General features: G+C 47.3%; 1 protein-coding gene across 4 annotated transcripts in view; it reads right to left on the reverse strand.

The window, feature by feature from the left end:
- The window catches only part of TEX10 (testis expressed 10), a 678,603-nt gene that overhangs the window by 24,526 nt on the left and 630,058 nt on the right, over nucleotides 1-24,019 (reverse strand). For 3 of the 4 annotated variants that reach the window (XM_029589917.1, XM_029589916.1, XM_029589915.1), the window contains one exon: nucleotides 17,501-17,711. In XM_029589917.1, coding sequence (XP_029445777.1) covers nucleotides 17,501-17,711 — 211 coding nt within the window. Of the gene's footprint in view, nucleotides 1-17,500; nucleotides 17,712-24,019 lie in introns of those variants that run through there. The other variant, XR_003854633.1, reaches the window with a different exon arrangement.

Here is a 24,019-nt window from a genome sequence, read left to right on the forward strand (position 1 = left end):
AGGATGTCCTCCCCCACGTGGACTCTGCTCACCACAGATGCCAGCCTCAGCAGCTGGGGAACAGACTGCGAAGGACTCACCGCACAAGGGCGGTGGCGCGGAGAAGAGTCAGCGTGGAACATCAACCGTCTAGAGGCTCGGGCAGTCCGATTGGCATGCCTTCGATTTGCTCACAAACTGAAGAACAGAGCAGTCAGAGTGATGTCAGACACCACCACCACGGTGGCATACATCAACCGTCAGGGCGGAACCAGAAGCCGACAAGTATCTCTGGAGATCGCCCCACTGATGGTTTGGGCAGAGGCGAATCTTCAGGACATCTCCGCCGTCCACATTGCCGGGAAGGACAACACCACGGCAGACTTCCTCAGCAGAGAAAGTCTAAATCCGGGAGAGTGGCAGCTGTCACCCACAGCCTTCCAGATGATTGTAGATCACTGGGGGATTCCGGACATGGATTTACTGGCGGACAAGTCCAATGCTCAAGTACCCAGATACTTCAGCCGCAAGCGTGACCCGTTCTCACACGGAATCGATGCCCTGGTCCAGCCATGGCCTCCAGGGACTCTGCTATACGCCTTTCCTCGTGGCCTCTGCTGGGCGCCATCATCCACAAGATTCAGAAACACCGGGGCCTAGTTCTTCTAGTGGCTCCAGACTGGCCAAGAAGACCCTGGTACGCGGACATGAGAAGACTACTGGCAGGAGAGCCTCTTCCCCTGCCTCCTCTCCAGGACCTTTTACGTCAAGGCCCCATCCTCCACGAGGATCCGGCTCAATTCTCTCTTACGGTCTGGCCATTGAGAGGGCTAGACTGAAGAAAAGAGGTTACTCGGAGCCCGTGATAGATATACTCCTCCGAGCTCGCAAGTTTTCCACATCCCTCACCTATGTAAGGATCTGGAGAGTATTCGAGGCATGGTGCGACACTCATGGCACCAATCCACATTCGACCACAATCCCTGTTGTGTTGGATTTCCTGCAAGATGGACTTCAGAAGGGTCTCTTCCTCAGCTCCATTAAGGTTCAGGTGGCGGCGCTGTCTTGCTATGGCCCCAGGAGGGATGGCAAGCCCATCGCCAAGCACCCGGATGTTTCTCGCTTCCTGCAAGGAGTCAAGCATATTCGTCCGCCACTGAAGTGGCCTGTGCCCTTATGGAACCTCAACCTTGTTTTGGATTTCCTCGCAGGATCCACCTTCAGACCCCTTTGGGGCCTGTCTCTCTGTTCTCTAACCTTGAAGATGGTGTTCTTGCTGGCTGTATGTTCAGCACGCCGTATATCAGAGCTACAGGCACTGTCCTGTCGGGATCCGTTTCTCCGAATCACTCCTGAGGCTATCCATCTTCGCACGGTTCCCTCCTTTCTACCGAAAGTGGTTTCACAGTTTCATCTTAACCAAGCCATATCCTTGCCTACTACGGCGGGTTTGAAGAAATCTGAAGAAGGGCGTTTATTGCGCCATCTCGACATTGGCAGATTACTGCCCAGATATCTGGAAGTGACACAAAAACTACGAAAGACGGACCATCTGTTCGTCCTGCACAGCAGGAAGAAGCATGGTGAAGCGGCCTCGCGGCCCACCATCGCCCACTGGATTAAAGAAGTTATCAGAGCAGCTTATGTGGAGGCTGGGAAGTCTCCGCCTCTACAAGTCAAGGCTCATTCGACCAGAGCACAAGCGGCATCCTGGGCGGAATCCAGGATGCTGTCGCCTGCAGAAATATGTAAAGCGGTGACGTGGTCCTCCCTCCATACCTTCTCCAGATTCTACCGTCTGGATGTCCAGGCCAGGGAGGACTCAGCATTTGTGAGGGCGGTACTACATGGTCCTCAGGCAGCCTCCCGCCCAGGCTGGGAGTAAAGCTTTTGTACATCCCATTCGTTCTGAGTCCATCTGGCTACACGCCAGGAAATGTTGAGATTACTTACCTGATAATCTCCTTTTCCTTAGTGTAGACAGATGGACTCAGCATCCCTCCCAGCTGCCTGTGTACATGGGTTTCACCGATTCAAGGTAAGCCATGTCATCTGTTTTCATAAGAGCGTACACTCTACCAGGCGTCAACGCCTTCCGGTTGGGAATGCTGGCGGTCTCCAGCTACTATCAATCGGTCAGGGAATCCTGTTTCACTTTTCACTGAGCGTCAGTACACACATCCATAACAGCTTTTGCAAGGTAGATTACTAAGTTGCTACGCTTCCTGTGGGGGTATATATACCCCGTGCTGACGTCAGATCCGTCTCCAACTGCTAGCACGCGGATACTATACCCATTCGTTCTGAGTCCATCTGTCTACACTAAGGAAAAGGAGATTATCAGGTAAGTAATCTCAACATTGTTTGCCAATGACATCCTGTTTTAGTTGACCCTTTCATTTCCTTGCAGGGGGTGTGGACACATATCAGACTTTAGTGCAGTATTCGGCTTTCGAGTCAACCTTGATAAATCAGAGGTCTTTAACCTTTCGATTCACAGCCTCAAATACCAGGATTCAAGCAGAAATTCCCATTTAAATGGGCACAGACAAAAATAAAATAGGTATCAATATTAGTAAAAAGGTGGATGATCTATTTAAGTTAAATTATACACCCGTCAGCAAAAATCTTTCATGATCTGGACAATTGGGCGAGGACCCCTCTTACTTGGATGGGACGTGTGGCGTCAATAAAGATGAGTGTCCTCCCCAAGTTTCTTTACTTATTCTAGACTTTGCCCATAGATGTACCCACAGCCATCTTGAAAAGATGGCAAAAGCGGTTATTTGCTTTCATATGGAAGCGCAAACCTCCTACGGTGGCGAGAGGTGTATTGTACAGGCACAAGCTGAGAGGTGGTCTGGGGGTCCCTCAGCTATGTTGGTACTATGTGGCAGCTCAACTTAGAGCTATCATTGATTGGAATTAGAAAGGAGAACAGAAACGTTGGGGTTGCCATCGAACAAGAATTAGTAGATTCCATGCCCTTGGAGGCTTTGTCTTGGCAGCTGAAAAATACGTGGGTCCTTAAGGGGGAGCTATCATTTACAACTCGTAACACTGCGAATATGGAGTTAGTGAAAGCATAAACTAGTGGGAGATAGGACTTATTTCTTCAACTCTTATTTGTTTTATAATAAGCGTTTCACTCCTGGGCAATCCTCCCAACGCTTCCAGATATGGCAAGGGAAAAGGATTAAATTGTTTCAAGATATCTGGGTGGCGGAGGGTATGGCTTATTTTTCTCACCTCTTGGATGCTTATGGCTTGTCAGAAAGAGATAGATTTTCATATTTACAAGAGATACATTTTCTTCGATCTGAAAATATAGTGACAGAGCTATCCAAGGGTAGATCCCAATGGGAACATTGGTGTGATCAAGCAGACAAAATAAAAGGCACCATTTCAAAAATTTATACCATTCTCATTAACGACCCTAGGCAAAGACCCTTATTGATGAGGGTATGGGAAGGGGACTTGGATAAACAATTGGATGACGCCCATTGGGATATAAGAACATAAGAAAATGCCATACTGGGTCAGACCAAGGGTCCATCAAGCCCAGCATCCTGTTTCCAACAGTGGGCAATCCAGGCCATAAGAACCTGGCAAGTACCCAAAAACTAAGTCTATTCCATGTTACCACTGCTAATGGCAGTGGCTATTCTCTAAGTGAACTTAATAGCAGGTAATGGACTTCTCCTCCAAGAACTTATCCAATCCTTTTTTAAACACAGCTATACTAACTGCACTAACCACATCCTCTGGCAACAAATTCCAGAGTTTAATTGTGCGTTGAGTAAAAAAGAACTTTCTCCGATTAGTTTTAAATGTGCCTCATGCTAACTTCATGGAGTGCCCCCTAGTCTTTCTACTATCCGAAAGAGTAAATAACCGATTCATATCTACCCGTTCTAGACCTCTCATGATTTTAAACATCTCTATCATAACCCCCCTCAGCCATCTCTTCTCCAAGCTGAAAAGTCCTAACCTCTTTAGTCTTTCCTCATAGGGGAGCTGTTCCATTCCCCTTATCATTTTGGTAGCCCTTCTCTGTACCTTCTCCATTGCAATTATATCTTTTTTGAGATGCGGCAACCAAAATTGTACACAGTATTCAAGGCGCAGTCTCAGCATGGAGCGATACAGAGGCATTATATTTTCCGTTTTATTCACCATTCCCTTTCTAATAATTCCCAACATTCTGTTTGCTTTTTTTACTGCTGCAGCACACTGAACCGACGATTTCAATGTGTTATCCACTATGACGCCTAGATCACTTTCTTGGGTTGTAGCACCTAATATGGAACCCAACACTGTGTAATTATAGCATGGGTTATTTTTCCCTATATGCATCACCTTGCACTTATCCACATTAAATATCATTTTCCTAAATACTAAACATAGCTCCATATCAGCAACACTGTCCGAAAATAGTATAAGGTTATGCTAAGATGGTATTATACACCACATCAATTGTTTAAGGCCCACATAGCTCCATCGGACAACTGCTGGAGAGGATGTGGACAGGCAGGCTCCTTCTTTCACATGTGGTGGGATCGCCTGTTGATTGTGAAACTTTGGAAAGCAGTAACTGTCATAATCAGGCAAATATCTGAGGAGGATTTAGAGATCTCACCGGAAACTGCCTTACGCAATGCTCCAATAGAGGGGCCCAAACAGATGTGGTTATTGATCCACCAGATATTCAGGCTGATACAGTAAAGCGCGGCCGCAGTTACCCCGTTTCTAACCCGCCGTGTACTCACAATTTGGCCGCGTAAGTCTAACCCGCGATTCAGTATCTGTTTTTACCGATCCTTACCGCTTCTTTAACTCGACGCGTTTCCCTTTCCGCCCGCGGCATGTATATGTATGTAAACGATCCGATTAGCTATTCCCTCCCATACAGTAAAGTGCGCCCCGACTATCGCCTTTTTAACCTATCTTGCCGCGTCTTTAACCTACTAATTTACCCCCTACCCTGACACTGGCGTTAGTGTGGTGAAAAAATGCTTCTCGCACTTAGCTGCCCAGTCCCAAACCAACCCAATCCACAAAAAAAAAAAAAAATGCTTCTCGCACTTAGCCGCCCAGTCCAAACCAACCCACAGAAAAAAAAATGCTTCTCGCACTTAGCCGCCCAGTCCCAAACCAACCCAATCCACAGAAAAAAAATGTTTTTTGCACTTAGCCGCCCAGTCCCAAATCAACCCAATCCACAAAAAAAAAAATGCTTCTTGCACTTAGCCGCCCAGTCCCAAACCAACCCAATCCACAAAAAAAATGCTTCTTGCACTTAGCCGCCCAGTCCCAAACCAAACCAACCCAATCCAAGTCCCAGCAGAGAGAGACAAAATTTCACAGTTCCAAACTTTCCCCCAGCCCCCGCTCACCTGCCCTGGCCGCGGCCACGCAAGCCCCCTACAGCAGCAGTAGAAGGGTGGCGAGAGAGAGCGGCTTCAGCAGCCCCCGCCAGCAAAGGTGAATACGTGCACGCCTGTAGGTCCAATATGGGTGCTCAAGGCAGCGAAGGCGCATGCGCACATGCTGTGACCTCCAACATCCAGCCAGTCACGGCGTGTGCGCATATGCCTTCGCTGCCTTGAGAGCCCATATTGGACATACAGGCGTGCACGTATTCATCCTTCGGAGGAACTGCTGAAGCCACTCTCTCTCTCGACACCCTTCTACTGCTGCTGCAGGGGGCTTGCATGGCCGCGGCCAGGGCAGGTGAGCGGGGGCTGGGGGAAAGTTTGGGACTGTGAAATTTCGTCTCTCTCTGCTGGGGCTTGGATTGGATTGGGTTGGTTTGGTTTGGGACTGGGCGGCTAAGTGCGAGAAGCATTTTTTTTTTCTGTGGATTGGGTTGGTTTAGGACTGGGCGGCTAAGTACGAGAAGCATTTTTTTTTGTGGATTGGGTTGGTTTGGGACTGTGAAATTTCATCTCTCTTGTCCGTCCGAAGGAGGGTGCTTTGTTGCGCTCCCTGCCTCCGATCGCCGGCTGCTGGGGCTTGCTGGCGCCGGGCGCTCAAGGCAGCGGGGTCTGTAGGAGAACCATCCACTTCCTGGTACCTGTCATTTCAAACGTCATTTGAAATGACGTTTGAAATGACAGGTACCAGCGCACTCGGGATACTGTATAGGCGCTGTATAGCGCCTATACAGTAAAATGGATTGCGCTTCATGGACGCGCGTTGGACGTGGCTTGCATTTGCATGCCATTTAAATACAGTATCGAGCGGTAGGTGATCCGAACTGTGCGTGCGGCAAACGGGGGTGCGCCAGGCACTAACACACCTCTTTCTACCGCACCTTGCTGTATCGGCCCGATTGATAGCAGTTGGATGTACTGTAGCAGCTCATTGGAAAAATGTATATCCTACCAATACACCACTGATATTGCTTTAAAGCTGGATAAGATGTGTGAGTTATATAAACTAACAGCCAGGAAACATCACAATGTCACTAAATTTAATGATGTACGGGATCCTTACAAAAGATGGCGGTGGAATGTCTCACTATCATAAGGTAGTTCTAACATAACCTTGCAGCGTATATGACTTGACATAATGTGATATTTGTCTAACCATTGACTACGATTATTCTGTATCTGATATGTAAATGAATATACCATACTCGCGCATTGTTAGAAATGAAGTTTTATTATGGAATGTAATTTGAAGTATATTGTTGAGTTTCTGAACCAATGTTGCACTGCTTATAAATACCTTAATAAAATATCAAATAGAAAAAAAAAAAAAAAGCAGAAAACTAGGAAGAGCAGCAGACCAAGGGAGAAATGCTTGTAGTCTGGGCAATAAAATCCGAGACCTGCAGGCCCTAATCGTAAGGGCAGACTTGGACACTGTTGCTATTACAGAAACATGGTTCAATGAGTCTCATGACTGGGTGCCATCCCAGGCTATAACTTGTTAAGGAAGGACAGAAAAGGCAGAGGAATAGCTCTTTATGTCAAAAACAATATCCAAGCAACTGAAATGCAAGGGACATGAGGTAGGGAAGAAGCATTATGGGCTGTCGTAAATAAAGAAGATGGTGCTTCCATTTACACTGGTGTGGTCTACAGGCCTCCAACTCAAACAGGACAGAGATCTAGTCGAAAACATCCAAAAGGTGGAAAAAGCAAATGTTGCTTACCTGATGTAACATGTGTTCTCACAGGACAGCAGGATGTTAGTCCTCACAAATGGGTGACATCGAGGATGGAGCCCAACCACGGAAAAACTTCTGTCAAAGTTTCTGGAACTTTGACTGGCCCCCCTACTGGGCATGCCCAGCATGGCACCAACCCTGCAGCCAGCAGGGGTCCCCCTTCAGTCTTGTTTCAAAGATACAGGCAGTGCCGAAAAAACAAAATAAGAAAACGAACCCAACATCGCGGGGCGGCGGGCGGGTTTCGTGAGGACTAACATCCTGCTGTCCTGTGAGAACACCTGTTACATCAGGTAAGCAACATTTGCTTTCTCACAGGACAAGCAGGATGGTTGTCCTCACAAATGGGTGAGTACCGAGCTGAGGATGACCGAACATGCAGCAAAAGTACCCAACGGCGTGCAACAGGCACAACAACTGGGGTGGAATTTGGTAGAGGACATCCGCACCCCACTGGGCAGGCGGAAGGGTGTTGGTACATCATGTTGGAAAAAGGTTACGCAAGACAGATTGGCCGAAGATGGAGTCCTGTCTTCCAGCTTTGTCCAAACAGTAGTGGGCTGCGAATGTATGGAGAGAACTCCAGGTAGCAGCCCTGCAGATGTCAGGAAGCGGCACCGACCGAAGGTGAGCTACTGAAGTCGCCATGGCCCTCACAGAGTATGCCTTAACACGGTCTTGAAAGGGAATGCCAGCTTGCTGATAGCAGAAAGAGATGCAGTCCGCCAACCAGGAGGAAAGAGCCTGCTTACCCACAGGCTGCCCTAACTTGTTAGGATGGAAAGAGACGAATAATTGAGTGCTCTTTCTGTGGGTAACTGTACGGTCTAGATAGAAAGCTAGAGCACGTTTACAGTCGAGGGTATGCAGAGTCTGTTCCCCGGAGTTGGAGTGGGGCCTGGGAAAGAAAATAGATGATCGAGGGGTTAAAGGGGCACTTAGAGAAGATAAGGCCATCGCGGAAAGATTAAATGATTTCTTTGCTTCGGTGTTTACTGAAGAGGATGTTGGGGAGGTACCCGTAATGGAGAAGGTTTTCATGGGTAATGATTCAGATGGACTGAATCAAATCACGGTGAACCTAGAAGATGTGGTAGGCCTGATTGACAAACTGAAGAGTAGTAAATCACCTGGACTGGATGGTATACACCCCAGAGTTCTGAAGGAACTAAAAAATGAAATTTCAGACCTATTAGTAAAAATTTGTAACTTATCATTAAAATCATCCATTGTACCTGAAGACTGGAGGATAGCAAATGTAACCCCAATATTTAAAAAGGGCTCCAGGGGCGATCCGGGAAACTACAGACCGGTTAGCCTGACTTCAGTGCCAGGAAAAACAGTGGAAAGTGTTCTAAACATCAAAATCACAGAACATATAGAAAGACATGGTTTAATGGAACAAAGTCAGCATGGCTTTACCCAGGGCAAGTCTTGCCTCACAAATCTGCTTCACTTTTTTGAAGGAGTTAATAAACATGTGGATAAAGGTGAACCGGTAGATATAGTATACTTGGATTTTCAGAAGGCGTTTGACAAAGTTCCTCATGAGAGGCTTCTAGGAAAAGTAAAAAGTCATGGGATAGGTGGCGATGTCCTTTCATGGATTGCAAACTGGCTAAAAGACAGGAAACAGAGAGTAGGATTAAATGGGCAATTTTCTCAGTGGAAGGGAGTGGACAGTGGAGTGCCTCAGGGATCTGTATTGGGACCCTTACTGTTCAATATATTTATAAATGATCTGGAAAGAAATACGAGTGAGATAATCAAATTTGCAGATGACACAAAATTGTTCAGAGTAGTTAAATCACAAGCAGATTGTGATAAATTGCAGGAAGACCTTGTGAGACTGGAAAATTGGGCATCCAAATGGCAGATGAAATTTAATGTGGATAAGTGCAAGGTGATGCATATAGGGAAAAATAATCCATGCTATAATTACACGATGTTGGGTTCCATATTAGGTGCTACAACCCAAGAAAGAGATCTAGGTGTCATAGTGGATAACACATTGAAATCGTCGGTTCAGTGTGCTGCGGCAGTCAAAAAAGCAAACAGAATGTTGGGAATTATTAGAAAAGGAATGATGAATAAAACGGAAAATGTCATAATGCCTCTATCGCTCCATGGTGAGACCGCACCTTGAATACTGTGTACAATTCTGGTCGCCGCATCTCAAAAAAGATATAATTGCGATGGAGAAGGTACAGAGAAGGGCTACCAAAATGATAAGGGGAATGGCACAACTCCCCTATGAGGAAAGACTAAAGAGGTTAGGACTTTTCAGCTTGGAGAAGAGACGACTGAGAGGGGATATGATAGAGGTGTTTAAAATCATGAGAGGTCTAGAACGGGTAGATGTGAATCGGTTATTTACTCTTTCGGATAGTAGAAAGACTAGGGGACACTCCATGAAGTTAGCATGGGGCACATTTAAAACTAATCGGAGAAAGTTCTTTTTTACTCAACGCACAATTAAACTCTGGAATTTGTTGCCAGAGAATGTGGTTCGTGCAGTTAGTATAGCTGTGTTTAAAAAAGGATTGGATAAGTTCTTGGAGGAGAAGTCCATTACCTGCTATTAAGTTCACTTAGAGAATAGCCACTGCCATTAGCAATGGTTACATGGAATAGACTTAGTTTTTGGGTACTTGCCAGGTTCTTATGGCCTGGATTGGCCACTGTTGGAAACAGGATGCTGGGCTTGATGGACCCTTGGTCTGACCCAGTATGGCATTTTCTTATGTTCTTATGTTCTTAGGTAGTATGATGGATTGATTAATATGAAACTCCGAAACTACCTTAGGTAAGAATTGAGGGTGAGTGCGGAGTACTGCCCGGTCCTGCAGGAGTTTAGTGTAAGGCGGATAGGTAACTAGGGCCTGTAACTCACTAACCCTGCGAGCTGAAGTGATAGCTAAAAGGAAAATCACTTTCCATGTGAGATATTTAAGGTCACAGGAGTGAAGAGGTTCGAAGGGTGGTTTCATAAGGCGACGAAGAACCAGATTAAGGTCCCAAGATGGGGCCGGAGAACTTAAAGGTGGCTTCAAATGGAGCAAGCCTTTGAGAAAGCGTGTTACAAGGGGTTGTACTGAAATAGGGACACCCCCGATACCTTTATGGAAGGCGGCTACCGCACTGACATGCATTCTAATGGAAGAGGTCTTTAGACCAGATTCTGACAAATGCCAAAGGTAGTCCAAAAATTTAGGAATTGGACAGGAAAGGGGATCAAGGGACTGAGAAGTGCACCATGATGTGTACCTTTTCCATTTATAGGAGTAAGATTTTCTTGTGGAAGGCTTTCGTGAAGCGATGAGGACACGAGAAACTGAATCCGATAGGTTAAGTGGTTGGAGGACCAACCTTTCAACATCCATGCCGTCAGGGACAAGGCTTGGAGATTGGGATGGAGGAGGCATCCGTTGTTTTGAGTGATCAGATGCGGGTCCTTTCCCAAGGGAATATGCCTGCGGATGGAGAGATCCTGGAGTATGGGAAACCACACTTGGCGTGGCCAGTGAGGTGCGATCAGGATCATGGTTCCCTTGTCCTGACGTAGCTTCACAAGAGCCTTCAACAGATGAGGAAGTGGAGGGAATGCATAAAGCAGACTGGTTGACCACGGGAGGGAAAATGCATCCCTGGGCCGAGAGTGCTGAGTCCGAATGAGAGAGCAGTAATTGGCCACTTTGTGGTTCTGAGGGGACGCAAAGAGGTCTATGTGTGGATAACCCCATTGCTGGAAAAGAGAGGTCGCTACCAAGGGATTGAGTGACCACTCGTGTGGTTGGAAGACACGGCTTAGCCGGTCTGCCAAGACATTTTCTACCCCCGGCAAGTAGGTGGCCCTGAGGTACATCGACGGGAGAGGGCTTCTGCCCAAATCTGCGCAGTTTCCTGAAAGAGAAGGAAGGAGCCTGTGCCTCCCTGCTTGTTGATGTACCACATGGCCACCTGATTGTCCGTCTGAATCAAGATTACGTGATTTGATAGGCAATCTTGAAAGGCCCGGAGAGCGTATCGGATTGCCCGAAGCTCCAGGAAATTTATCTGGTGTTTGGGCTTCCTCTAGAGACCAGAATCCTTGAGTTTGTAAATTGTTTACATGGGCTCCCCAGCCGACGTTGGAGGCGTTGGTGGTGAGAATTATTTGAGGATCTGGTGGATGAAAGGGCAAGCCTTGGAGGAGGTTGGATCGATTTGTCCACCAGGCAAGAGACAGACGGAGTGCATGGGTGATGCGAACAACGGTCGACAGAGGCTGTGTAGCTTGTATCCATTGTGATTTCAGAGTCCACTGCATGACTCTCATGGCTAGACGGGCCATTGGAGTCACATAAACTGAAGAGGCCATGTGTCCCAACAGAATGAGGAATTGGCGAGCTATTGCTGTGGGTTGAGACTGCAATTGGCAAGCTAGGGACACAAGGGTTTGGACACGTTGATGAGGAAGGAAGGCTTTTGCCTGTAAGGTGTCCAAGTCTGCTCCAATGAAGGATAAGGTTTGAGATGGGAGAAAGTAGGATTTCTCGTAATTGACAAGAAATCCCAGCGAAATTAGAGTTCGAATTGTCAGGGTCAGGGAGGACCGAGCGATTTGCTGGGTTGGGGCCCTGATCAACCAGTCATCCAAGTAGGGGTATACATGGACGCCTTCCTTCCTGAGGAACGCTGCAACCACTACGAGACATTTGGTGAAAACTCGCGGTGCGGATGCTAGACCAAATGGGAGCACTCGGTATTGATGGTGGTTTTGGCCTACTAGAAATCGGAGGTATTTGCGATGAGACTGAGTTATCCCAATGTGGGTATAAGCGTCTTTGAGGTCTAGAGAGCAGAGCCAGTCCTTTCTTTGTAGCAGAGGTAGAAGCGAGCCCAGGGTTACCATCTTGAACTTTTCTCTGTGAAGGTACTTGTTGAGGGCCCTCAAGTCCAGGATTGGTCGAAGTCCTCCGGACTTTTTTGGGATCAGAAAGTACCTGGAATAGAACCCCAGTCCTTGTTGGGTAAGAGGAACGGGTTCTATAGCGTTGGACTGGAGGAGAAGAGATACCTCCTGCTCTAGAAGAACAGAGTGGTCGGTAAGTCTCCACGCTTGTAGAGGCGGAGAGTCCGCAGGAAGAGTTAGAAAGTTTAGATGGTAACCCTGTGCAATGATCGCTAGCACCCAATGATCTGTAGTGATATGATGCCATTTCTCTGTAAAGTGGCTTAGTCGACCTCCTACTGGTATGTTTGGAAGAGGGATTAGGCATCTGCTCTCTAATTGAAAGTCAAAACCCCGACGCAGGACCTGGTTGTGGAGCTGGTGTGGGTTTTTGCTTTCGAGGTTGGCGAGGCTGAGGCTTTTGATACGGCCTCATTGACCTGGACTTGGTGTGTGGGGGATAATACTTCCATGGACGGAAGAATGACTTTTTAGGTTCCTTCTTAAATGGTTGTTTAGAAGGGAAGTCAGAAGAAATCAATGAGAGCTGCTTAAGGGTCTCATGATGATCCTTTAATTCAGCAACTATTTGTTGAATTTGCTCACCAAACAAATTATCCCCTAAACAGGGCAGGTCGGAGAGCCTGTCCTGAACCTCCGGGTGAAGGTCAGAAGACTTAAGCCAAGCCCAGCGCCTTGCCGAGATGGCTGTAGCAGACAGTCTAGTGCAGGGGTCAGGAACCTTTTTGGCTGAGAGAGCCATAAACGCCACATATTTTAAAATGTAATTCCATGAGAGCCATACAATATGTTTAAAACTAAATACAAGTAAATGTGTGCATTTTATGTAAGATCACACTTTTAAAGTACAATAAGTCTCTGAAAATATTACACCAGGCTTTAAGACACCAATACATCTCCTATTAGGAAAATGGACCAAGTCAGGCTGCTATAGAGTCCTACACAGAAACTACACGCCAGCAGAAAACCTCACCTGAATCACGTGCTGTCCCTCACCTAACATAGAATAAAGAGACCAAAACGCATAACAAGAAGCATGCAGAAAAAACTGAACTGGAAACTGCAACAAGCCAGAGTCTCTGTATGCAGTGTAACAAAGGAAAAGAGAAACATCACCCATCCTTATAAAACAAATCAAGAAATATAAAATCATCAGCAGTAAAACTGTACTAACAAAAAGAACATATTTTGAAACAGCTGATGAGTGGAATATCCAATAATTAAAAACTCATATAAAACATTTCCAGATACCAACAAAATATTTCAAAATAGCAGACACAAAGACCCAGTAATGAAAAATAATAAGGATACAAAAATTTTTTTGCTCTGCATACCTGGGAACGTTTGATATCCAGGTGTCCTGAGATTGTTCTGAATTAGCAGGAGATGGGGTGGTTTGCTTGGAACTTTCTCCTCTCTCAGTCACATTCCAGCGCTCTCTCTCACACTGGCTCTCAATGACACACCTATACACACATGCTCTCAGTACTCACATATACACATGTTTTTTCTCTCTCACTTATATAGGCTCTTAATTACACATTTACACACATGCTGTCTATCTTTTCACGCTTACACACACACACAAGCTTTCAATCACATAAATACATGCTGTCTTTTTCTCTCACACAAAGACTCTCATTCACATGCTTACAAACATGTCCTCTCTTTCTCTCATTTACACACAGGCTCTCAATCACATACTCACATGCTCCCTCACCTAAATCAGCTCTCAGTCACACATGGTCTCTCTCTCTCATTTAAACACAGGCTCTCAATCACATACTCACATGCTCCCTCACCTAAATCGGCTCTCAATCACACACAGACACACATGGTCTCTTTCTTACTTATACACACAGGCTCTTAATCATACATACACATGATTTCTCTCACACAGAAAGGATCTCAATCATACACACATACTCTTTCACACAAACAGGTTTTCAATCACAAACTTACACATACAGGTTCCCAATGATAAACTTACATTCATGCTCTCTCTCAAAGGCAGGCTCTCAATTACAGACATACTCTCTTTCACATATACAGGCTCTCAATCATTCACATACATGCAATCTCTCACTCACACACACACACACGCCCCCCCCACGGCCCGGAAGAGGAAGTGGAGAGTATCAGGTGCCTGCGCGGGAAGAAGAGGCCACGCTAGTGCGCTCGGCATCGGCCCGAAGAAAAGAAGACTGCAGCGCGGCTCGGAGGAAAATGAAGAGCTTCAACCGCGGCCGATGGGACTCCTCCTCCGCGGCTGAAAACTAAGGAGGTTAGCGATGGGAGGAGGCTGCTGCTGCCGCAAGTTCCTGGGGTGGGGGTGGGGGAGAGTGAATGAGCGAGCAAGCATTCACTCTCTCTCTCCCCCACCCCCACCCCGGGAACTCACGGCAGCAGCAGCCTCCTCCCAACGCTAACCTCCTTCATTTTCAGCCCTCGCGGAGGAGGAGTCCCATCGGCCACGGTTGAAGCTCTTCATTTTCCTCCGAGCCGCGCTGCAGTCTTCTTTTCTTCGGGCCGATGCAGAGCGCACTAGCGTGGCCTCTTCTTGCCGCGCAGGCACCCGATACGCTCCACTTCCTCTTCCGGGCCGCGGGAAGAAGAGAGCACGCCGGTGCCGCTGACTCCAGCTGTCCTGCCGCGTTCCGCCCGGGCTTAAAATGCTGTCAGCCCGGGCGGAGGAGGACCGGGGAGCAGCTGGGTCAGCAGGAAAGTGTGGTGACACACTGATTTAGATTTGTCTGCGAGCCAGATGCAGCCCTCAAAAGAGCCATATCTGGCTCGCGAGCCATGGGTTCCCGACCCCTGGTCTAGTGGAAGCATCGAATATGTCATAAGATGTTCGTATTTCATGCTTTCCGGCTTCAAATCCTTTAAGCACTAGGGTTTGAAGTTCTTGTTGGAATTGTTCTGGTAAGGTATCTGAAAATTCTTGTATCTGCTTGAAAATGACCCTGTTATGTTGGGTCATGTATAGCTGATAAGAAGCTATTTTAGAAATAAGCATGGCCCCTTGGTAAACTTTTCTGCCTATACTATCTAAGAACTTACTCTCCTTAGTGGGAGGTATGGATGAGTATGGCTTCATTCTTTTAGCTTTCTTTTGTGCTGACTCCACCACAACAGAGTGGTGGTCTAGCTGAGGTTTTTGAAAGCCAGGTGCTGACTGTACGAGGTAAGTAGAGTCCGCTTTTTTATTTACTGGAGCAACAGATCCAGGAGTTTCCCAATTCTTTTTTTTAATAGGTCCAGAAAAACCTGATGAATTGGAATAGAAGTGATGACTTTTGGGGCATCCAAAAATTGGAGTAATTCCATCATTTGGTGCCTGTCATCTTGCTCCGATTGAAGCTGAAAAGGGACCAATTCCGACATTTCCTTCACAAAATTTGTGAAAGAGAGGTCCTCGGGAGGAGAACGCTTTCTGCTTTCAGCAGGAGAGGGTGGTGAAGGTAAATCATCGGTATCCGAGGAAGAATTATCACCCCAGGTGTCATAAGGATCAGGTTGTTGACCTGTAGGACCCCGAGGGGGTTGGATACCTGAAGGACCCGGTTGAGGCTCCGAGAAACCCGAAGAAATCACCGGGGGCATCGAAAATCCCCTTGGAGGCATCAGTGCCGGCATCGAAGGCATCGATGGAGCTGATGTACGTATCGCCCCAGAGGAATGTATCAGTGGAGAGGGACGACATGGCACCGATGGGACTACTCCCGAAGGAGGAATTCGATACGGTGTTTCTGTACCCGATGAAGTTGTCATCGGGGAGCGCACAGATGCTGTCGGTGACCCGGGTATTACCGGTGGAAGGGCGGTCACGAGCGCTTCCATCCGTGCGAGCAGCGGTGCCAGCGCTGCTGGAATCGGGTCGATGACTGGTTCCACTCTCGGTGGCGGAGTCGGTGCCGAAGGAGTCTGGAACCTTTGCATCGCTTTATCGATGGCCTCCTGGACCAGCCGGTGCAGTTCTTCCCGGAGACCTGGGGTAACAATACCCGGCTCCGCGGAAGAGGGAGGCTGAGGCTGAGCCGGAGGGACCACCGTCACCTGTGGAATCGCTGCTCCCAAACCCCGATGGGGTGAGGGTTGCCTCAATGTCTCAGAAACAGAAGTGGACGGTGCTGCTTCTGATCGAGACTTCTTCGGTGGTGGCTCGGACGGTAGCGAGGTCGAAGACTTCGATTCCTCGATGGTCCGAGACTTGCGATGTTGATGACTATGCTTCTCCCTCCGATCCCCACGATCCTCGGGGGAAGGGACAGGGGTCGATGGCCGTGGAGACGTCGATGGCAGACGGTCACCGGGAGGTTGCCGACGATGGAAGGACTTCGACGGTGCCGGTTCCGAGGACGTCGATGCGATGGACGGCGTCGGAGTGTGAGCATGGAAAAGGAGTCCCATCTTCTCCATTCTGGCTTTGCGACCTTTTGGTGTCATGGCACATTTGGTGCAAGTCAGGACATCATGCTCACTTCCCAAACATAATACGCAGACTCTGTGAGGGTCTGTGATAGACATGGTGCAAGTACAATCCGGGCACCGACGGAACCCTGACGCCATGGCCATTGACCAAAAATTTAGCCACGGGACGGTCGACGGCCAGCAGGCCGCGAAGGCAAAACTCGACGGTAGCTGGCGAAAAACGGCAAAAAACTTACCGAAACACCGCGGACTAAATGTAGATAGAGGGGGGACCCCTGTGGGGCGTATTTAACTTCAAAGAAGTTCGAGAAGAATTTCCTATCAGGAATGTGGTAAGAGCTCCTTCACCGCGTGGCAGCTGCAGCGCGGAAAAAAGAAGACTGAAGGGGGACCCCTGCTCGCTGCAGGGTTGGTGCCGTGCTGGGCATGCCCAGTAGGGGCCAGTCAAAGTTCCAGAAACTTTGACAGAAGTTTTTCCGTGGTTGGGCTCCATCCTCGATGTCACCCATTTGTGAGGACAACCATCCTGCTTGTCCTGTGAGAAGAAAGGAGAAATGTTGCTCATTGGAGATTTTAATCTGCTGGATGTGGATTGGAGTATCCCTTCTGCAGAATTTACAAGAAGTAGAGAGATAATGGATGCCTTTGAAGGGGCTCTTGATTATTTGCATATATAGAATTTGAATTATATTTGAGTACTTAATATGATTTCCTTTGAGACTTTTATTAAATTTGGTTAGCCGATATAAATTATGGTTGAAATACTGTAAATGATTGTGTTTTGATAAAGTTTTTCAAGAAAACTTTTTTTTACATCTAAAATGTTATCCTTTTCAAGATAAGTATGAAGATTTGACTGATGTTACATTGTTTAAATATTTTGAATGCATGTGGGGTCTATTCTAATGCTAGACACCAGTGCCGTTGAAGCCCACCAGGAAAGAACTGTTCTTTACCATAATATCCTTGACAATCTGTTGTACCAGAAGAACATTTGTCATCATGTGATTCCTGAGCTGTGCATGTTGCATCAATAGACGAAGCAGTTGAGCGAAGACAGGTAGTTCTTCCTGACAAACCCTGCTCACTTGCAGACTCTGCAGCATCACTTTCAAGACACATGGAAGGACAGTCAGCAATGAAACACATGAACCCCACAGCATTTCCCTGTAAAGGAAAAATCACAGCGAATGAGCTTCATGTCTGCAGGTAGATAAAAAAAAAACAGATTCTTTCAAAGATTATTTGAAACAGTCCCAGGTTGTTTTTACTCCGCAGCAAAACTAATTCTAAACAATCAGAAATGAAAGAATCTGAAATCAATTAAATTAGATAGGCAAAAGATTATGCACATTATAGAGACTTTAATATTAGAGAATCTACACACAGCAAACAATGAGTCGCTAAATTAAGGTAAGGTAAAGTAAACTTGTATTACACAGTGACAACTTCACACCAATGTGACTTCTTTCTCAAAGTTAAAAATTATAGCATTCTTAAAATATATAAATACAATTAATTTTTTATTCATAGTTTTATGTTTAAATATAACTAGGTCTCACAGGATCCATGACCATATTACATGCTTACATTTCATAGAAAGCTGTTGCTTTTTCAAGGCCTTGCTCCCCAGTTTAAAATTATGTGTACATCATTCTTCCTTCAAAAGATCATGCTATCATGGAAAAGAACTCACTGATCAGTTGATTAATCATCTATTATATACAGTCTTGCATGAAGCAATTTTGTTTCTTTAGTTTGAATTATCTCCTTTTCACATCACAAAATAAATTGTACAGTACTTAATCTTATTCAAAATTCATGCTATTTCCTACAAATTCATAAAAGAAATGCAAAATCTAAAATACATCAGTCTAAACATGAAGTTACATGCTTTCATTTAATATACCCAAGGAAATCTGCTAAATTCAGTTCTTCATGTAACCTGAAGGGTGGATATTTTCTAAGGTTTAATAACTCAGTTTTACTTCTTTTATCCCAAGCTGGTTACTCTCGATCAGATGATGTGAAACGTGTTTAATACTCAAAATGTAATTCTTCTGTAACACTGTTATGTTGACCTATAGAATAGTAAAATCACAAACCGTTAATACATAAACCCCATAGTGTGAGGGGGTACTCCCTAGAATATCAAGAGTTCAAGGAAGTGCTGACCTCCCTCACAGCTTTTAAACAGCCAATGTAGTTCCACTATACTAAAATGGGTACATGGAAGAAAGAAATTACAAGCCTGTCAATTTAACTTTTCAGTAGTTTTGAAAACCCTGCTGCAGAAAAGGATAATTATGCCTTGTAGAATTATGCAAGTATTACCCTAATAGATATATACGCTGGAAAAGTATCTTATCACCTCAAGAGAATAATTAAAGTAAGAACTAAGTAGTTTTGTCTAAATTTATTTTATGTAACCTTAAATTTAGCTTTCTACCACATAATTTTGCTTTTTTTCCCCTTAGCACATAACTTCCTGAAATGAGTAGATTATTATTATTATTATTTATTTAACATTTTTCTATACCGAACTTCATGACAAGATTCATATCAGACCGGTTTACATGGAACTTAGGGACTAACTAAACATAACCTAATAACAGGAAGGCCGAAGCGCAGTTACATATAACAGGGAGATGGAACTTGGGGGCTAGAGTAGCCTGGAAATAAAAGGACAGCAAAAAAACTAGAGGTTGAGAACATATGTCTATACTGTGGCTGGAACGAGCGTCTAGCCAATTGGGAAGATTCTGGTAGAGTTATGTTAAAAAGTTAGAACTTAAGGGATGGCTTAAGTTAAGGCTTATTGCTGTGCTGCTCCCCGTTCTGTTTTTTTTTACACAAAATTTGTATTTGTTTCCCCAATTTCCCTAAAAAACCAACACACAATAGAAATGATCAGACTTACGCTCGGTCCCAGGCCCCTTTTCACCACCGAAAAAAAAATCCTGCTCCCTCTGGCAATCCAAACTGTCAAAACTGATACTCCCCCGACCCCAAACCTATTTTACCCCATCTACCGATCCAAAATTTCTAAATTGTGCAGGAATGATCCCTAGGTGCTCCAGCCCCACCTACTGGTACATAAAATTGGTAACTAGCTGGGCCTTGTAGCTGGCACCAATTTGTTGTACAGAAAAACATGCACTGCTATGGGGCCACCCAGAAAACTGCCAAAAAAAAAAAAAAAGAAAAAGAAAAAAAAAGACACCTTGAACCAATATGGTATTAGGCTTATGTAAAGTGTGTAAGGTATGGGTTTAGCCCTTGGACAGCCTTGAGTAAACTGAATGACACTAATACAGTAAAATTCCCATACCAAAACAGTACTAACTGCAAGCACTGAAACAGGAACAACTCAATATATGAATGTTATGCCCGTCAGTCGCAGATGACTGCGTCCTGCCCTCCCCGGGTCTGCTCGCAGCACAGGCCAATCTCCACCACCGCGTTCCCCATGGCTCCTCGTGGCAGCTGAGATGCTGCCGCCACCCACGTCGGGCCTTCCTAGGCACACGCGAACACCACCGGGCCCCTCCTTTGAAGCCTCTTTGGCGGGAACCTCGGGGGCATCCCTGATTGATGATGTCATCGGATCAAGGTATTTAAGCTCCACCTTCGCCCTCAACCAGCCGACTTGGCAACGAGTTCCGTAAAGTCTCTACTAGCTCCTGCCTCCAGGTTCCTGTGTTTACGCTATTGGACTCTGCTGGACTTTGGACTCTGTCTGGTACCCACTCCTCGGGGGCCAATGTGCGCACCCTATGGGGGGACTTGGTCTCTTGGCCTCCCCCGCTCCTCGGGCTGGCCCTGTTCTTCCTGAAGTCCTACCCTGCAAGGCTCCCCACTCATCGGGGCTGCCCCCTGGAACACCTTTACCACTCGGGAGTTCCACTTCAGTGCTTCCCCGCTCCTCGGGGTTGTGCTTATGTGCTGTGCACAATTGTCAGTGCTTCCCCGTTCCTCGGGGCTGCGCCTATCTGCTATACAAGAGACTGTTAACGCCGCCCCGCTCCTCGGGGCAGTGCTCTCATGCTACACTTTCCCACTCCTCGGGGTCACGCTTACATGCTACAAAGACTGCCAGCGCTTCCCCATTCCTTGGGGCAGTGCTTCTGTACCATGCAGAGACTGTCAGTGCTTCCCGCTCCTTGGGTTTCAGCATACGTCATCATTGGAGACCTGCCTCGGGCTTCCCTGCTCTGCGGGCTGACCTACGTCACTACAGCTGCACCTCCTTCGCTCAGCAGCGCTGCCCCTCGGGGCTGCCTCTCCAGAATACCTCCTGCACACGAGTCTAGCACCTCCCGCTCTGCTGCCTGCCTGGCGCCTTCCCCTTCGGGAGACTCTGTCCAGGTATTATCTCCAGCCTGTCCATCTACTGGGGATTTCCTCCTGACTCCTCAGGACCTCTCCATAGTCTCACCCAGAGCTCCCTGCTGTGCCTGACCTCTCCTCCCAACAGTGTGGACCTGAGGGGCTTCTCCCCACAGGTGGTAACAACTTGCATCTCGGGCCAAGGGTCCACAAACCCACAAACCATAACAGATTGCCAAGTCCATGGACCCGGCAGAGGTCTCGGCTCTCCAGGCCATTCCTGGCCTGGCACAAAGGATCAGCGAACAGCAGAAATTCTTGGAGTCTCTGATAGCTGCCATAGACAACCTGAGCTCTCGTCTAGAAGCTACCGTGACTGCCACTTCAATGTCTATCAAGCTCAACACCTCCACCTCTGCGCCGGCTCCTCGGCTGACTGTGCCCTTGCCGGCACCTCCATGCTTTTCAGGGAACCCCCTCATGTGCAGGGGTTTCTTAAATCAGTGCAATATGCACTTCTGCCTGCAACCAGCTTACTTCCCAGACGTGATCACCTACATACATCCTGGCCCTTTTGGATGGTAAGGCCTTGGCCTGGGCGTCACCTTTCTGGGAGTGAGCAGACCTGGTCCTTTGAGAAATTCCAGGGTTCTTGGCCCTGTTTCAGTCCGTCTTTGAAAACCCTGGTCGATGAGCTGTTTCTGGATCATCTCTTCTTCAACTCCAAGAAGGCACTCGCCCTTTAACGGATTATGTTATTGAGTTCCAAACCCTCGCTTCAGAATTACATTGGGACTTTGACTGTCTATGCTCCATCTTTCTCGAAGGTTTGAGTCCTCGGATTAAAGATGAGTTGGCGGCTTGCGAATTGCCCTCCTCTCTGGATTCCTTGATTGACTCCTAGGCCTGACTTCACCGTCTCCTCCACTGAATGTTCCCGTGTCCATCAAGATGGACAACCAGGAGTTCCACACCTTGGCATTGGTGGACTCCGGAGTTGGTGTGAACTTCATTTTGAAACAACTCACTGAACACCTGAGGATCCTCACCATCCGCTCTCCAGTGCCTTTACTACTTGGAAAAGGTTTGTCATTGTCTTTAGATCATTTAAACCTTTCAAGTATCTGAAAGTCTGTATCATATCACCTCTGCTCCTCCTTTCCTCCAGGGTGTACATATTTAGATTCTTCAATCTCTCCTCATAAGTCATTCGATGAAGACCCTCCACCTTTTTGGTGTTATTGTTTGTAAGGTTTTTGGTAGACCCTTGGACACTGTGGCAGATGTCCACGCTCACGGGGGGAAGTCCCGTGAGGGGCCACAGGTCAGGCTCAGCTTTAGGACACACAACACAGAATGGTGAGATTACTTACCTGATAATCTCGTTTTCCTTAGTGTAGACAGATGGACTCAGAACAAGTGGGTATAGTGTGCTCGTGCTAGCAGTTGGAGACGGATCTGACGTCAGCACGGGTACATATACCCTCACAGGAAGTGAAGCTCTTCAGTAATCTTCCTTGCAAAAGCTGTTATGGATATATGTGTACTGACGATCAATGAAATAGTGAAAACAGGATTCCCCTGACCGATTGATAGTAGCTGGAGACCGCCAGCATTCCCAACCGGAATGCGTCGACACCTGGCAGAGTGGACGCACTCATGGAAGAAGTGATAAGGCTTACCTTGAATCGGTGAAACCAATGTAGACAGGCAGCTGGGCGGGATGCTGAGTCCATCTGTCTACACTAAGGAAAACGAGATTATCAGGTAAGTAATCTCACCATTTCCTGTCGTGTAGCCAGATGGACTCAGAACAAGTGGGATGTACAAAAGCTTTACTCCCGGACTGGGCGGGAGGCTGCCTGAGGACCGTGTAACACTGCCCTCGCAAATGCTGTGTCCTCCCTGGCCTGGACATCCAGACGGTAGAACCTGGAGAAGGTATGGAGGGAGGACCACGTCGCCGCTTTACATATTTCTGCAGGCGACAGCATCCTAGATTCAGCCCAAGATGCCGCTTGGGCTCTGGTAGAATGAGCCTTGACCTGAAGAGGCGGTGACTTCCCGGCCTCTACGTAGGCCGCTCTGATAACTTCTTTAATCCAGCAGGCGATGGTGGGCCGAGAGGCCGCTTCACCTTGTTTCTTCCCGCTGTGAAGGACGAACAGATGGTCAGTCTTTCGAACTGTTTCTGTCATTTCCAGATATCTGGGCAGCAATCTGCCAATGTCGAGATGGCGTAGCAAACGCCCTTCTTCTGATTTCTTCAGGCCTGCCGTAGTTGGCAAGGATATGGTCTGGTTGAGGTGAAATCGTGAGACTACCTTAGGCAAGAAGGATGGAACTGTGCAAAGATGGATAGCCTCAGGAGTGAGTCTGAGAAAAGGATCCCAGCAAGACAGTGCTTGTAGCTCCGAGATGCGGCGTGCTGAACATACAGCCAGCAAGAACACCATCTTTAAAGTGAGAGAATGTAAAGACAGGCCCCGAAGGGGTCGGAAGGTGGATCCCGCAAGGAAATCCAAAACTAAATTGAGGTTCCACAAAGGCACTGGCCACTTCAGTGGCGGACGAATGTGCTTGACTCCTTTCAGGAAGCGAGAAACATCTGGATGCTTGGCAATGGTCTTGCCAACCCTCCTGGGACCATAGCAAGACAGCGCAGCCACCTGAACCTTGGTGGAGCTGAGGGAGAGAGCCTTCTGAAGCCCATCCTGCAGGAAATCCAGAACCATTGGGATGGTAGTCGCATGGGGATTGGTGCCATGGGCATCGCACCAGGCTTCAAACACTCTCCAAATCCTGACATAGGTGAGGGATGTGGAGAACTTGTGGGCTCGGAGGAGTGTGTCTATCACTGGCTCCGAGTAACCTCTCTTCTTCAGTCTAGCCCTCTCAATGGCCAGACCGTAAGAGAGAATTGAGTCGGATCCTCTTGAAGGATGGGACCTTGACGGAGCAGGTCCCTGAGCGGAGGCAGGGGAAGGGGCTCCCCTGCCAGTAGTCTTCTCATGTCCGCGTACCAGGGTCTTCTTGGCCAGTCTGGTGCCACCAGAAGAACTAGGCCCCGGTACTTCCGAATCTTGTGAATAAGGGCACCCAGCAGGGGCCATGGAGGAAAGGCGTATAGCAGGGCCCCTGGAGGC

Source organism: Rhinatrema bivittatum, chromosome 2 (assembly GCF_901001135.1).
Source record: "Rhinatrema bivittatum chromosome 2, aRhiBiv1.1, whole genome shotgun sequence".
In the NCBI taxonomy this organism is placed as follows: Eukaryota; Metazoa; Chordata; class Amphibia; order Gymnophiona; family Rhinatrematidae; genus Rhinatrema; species Rhinatrema bivittatum.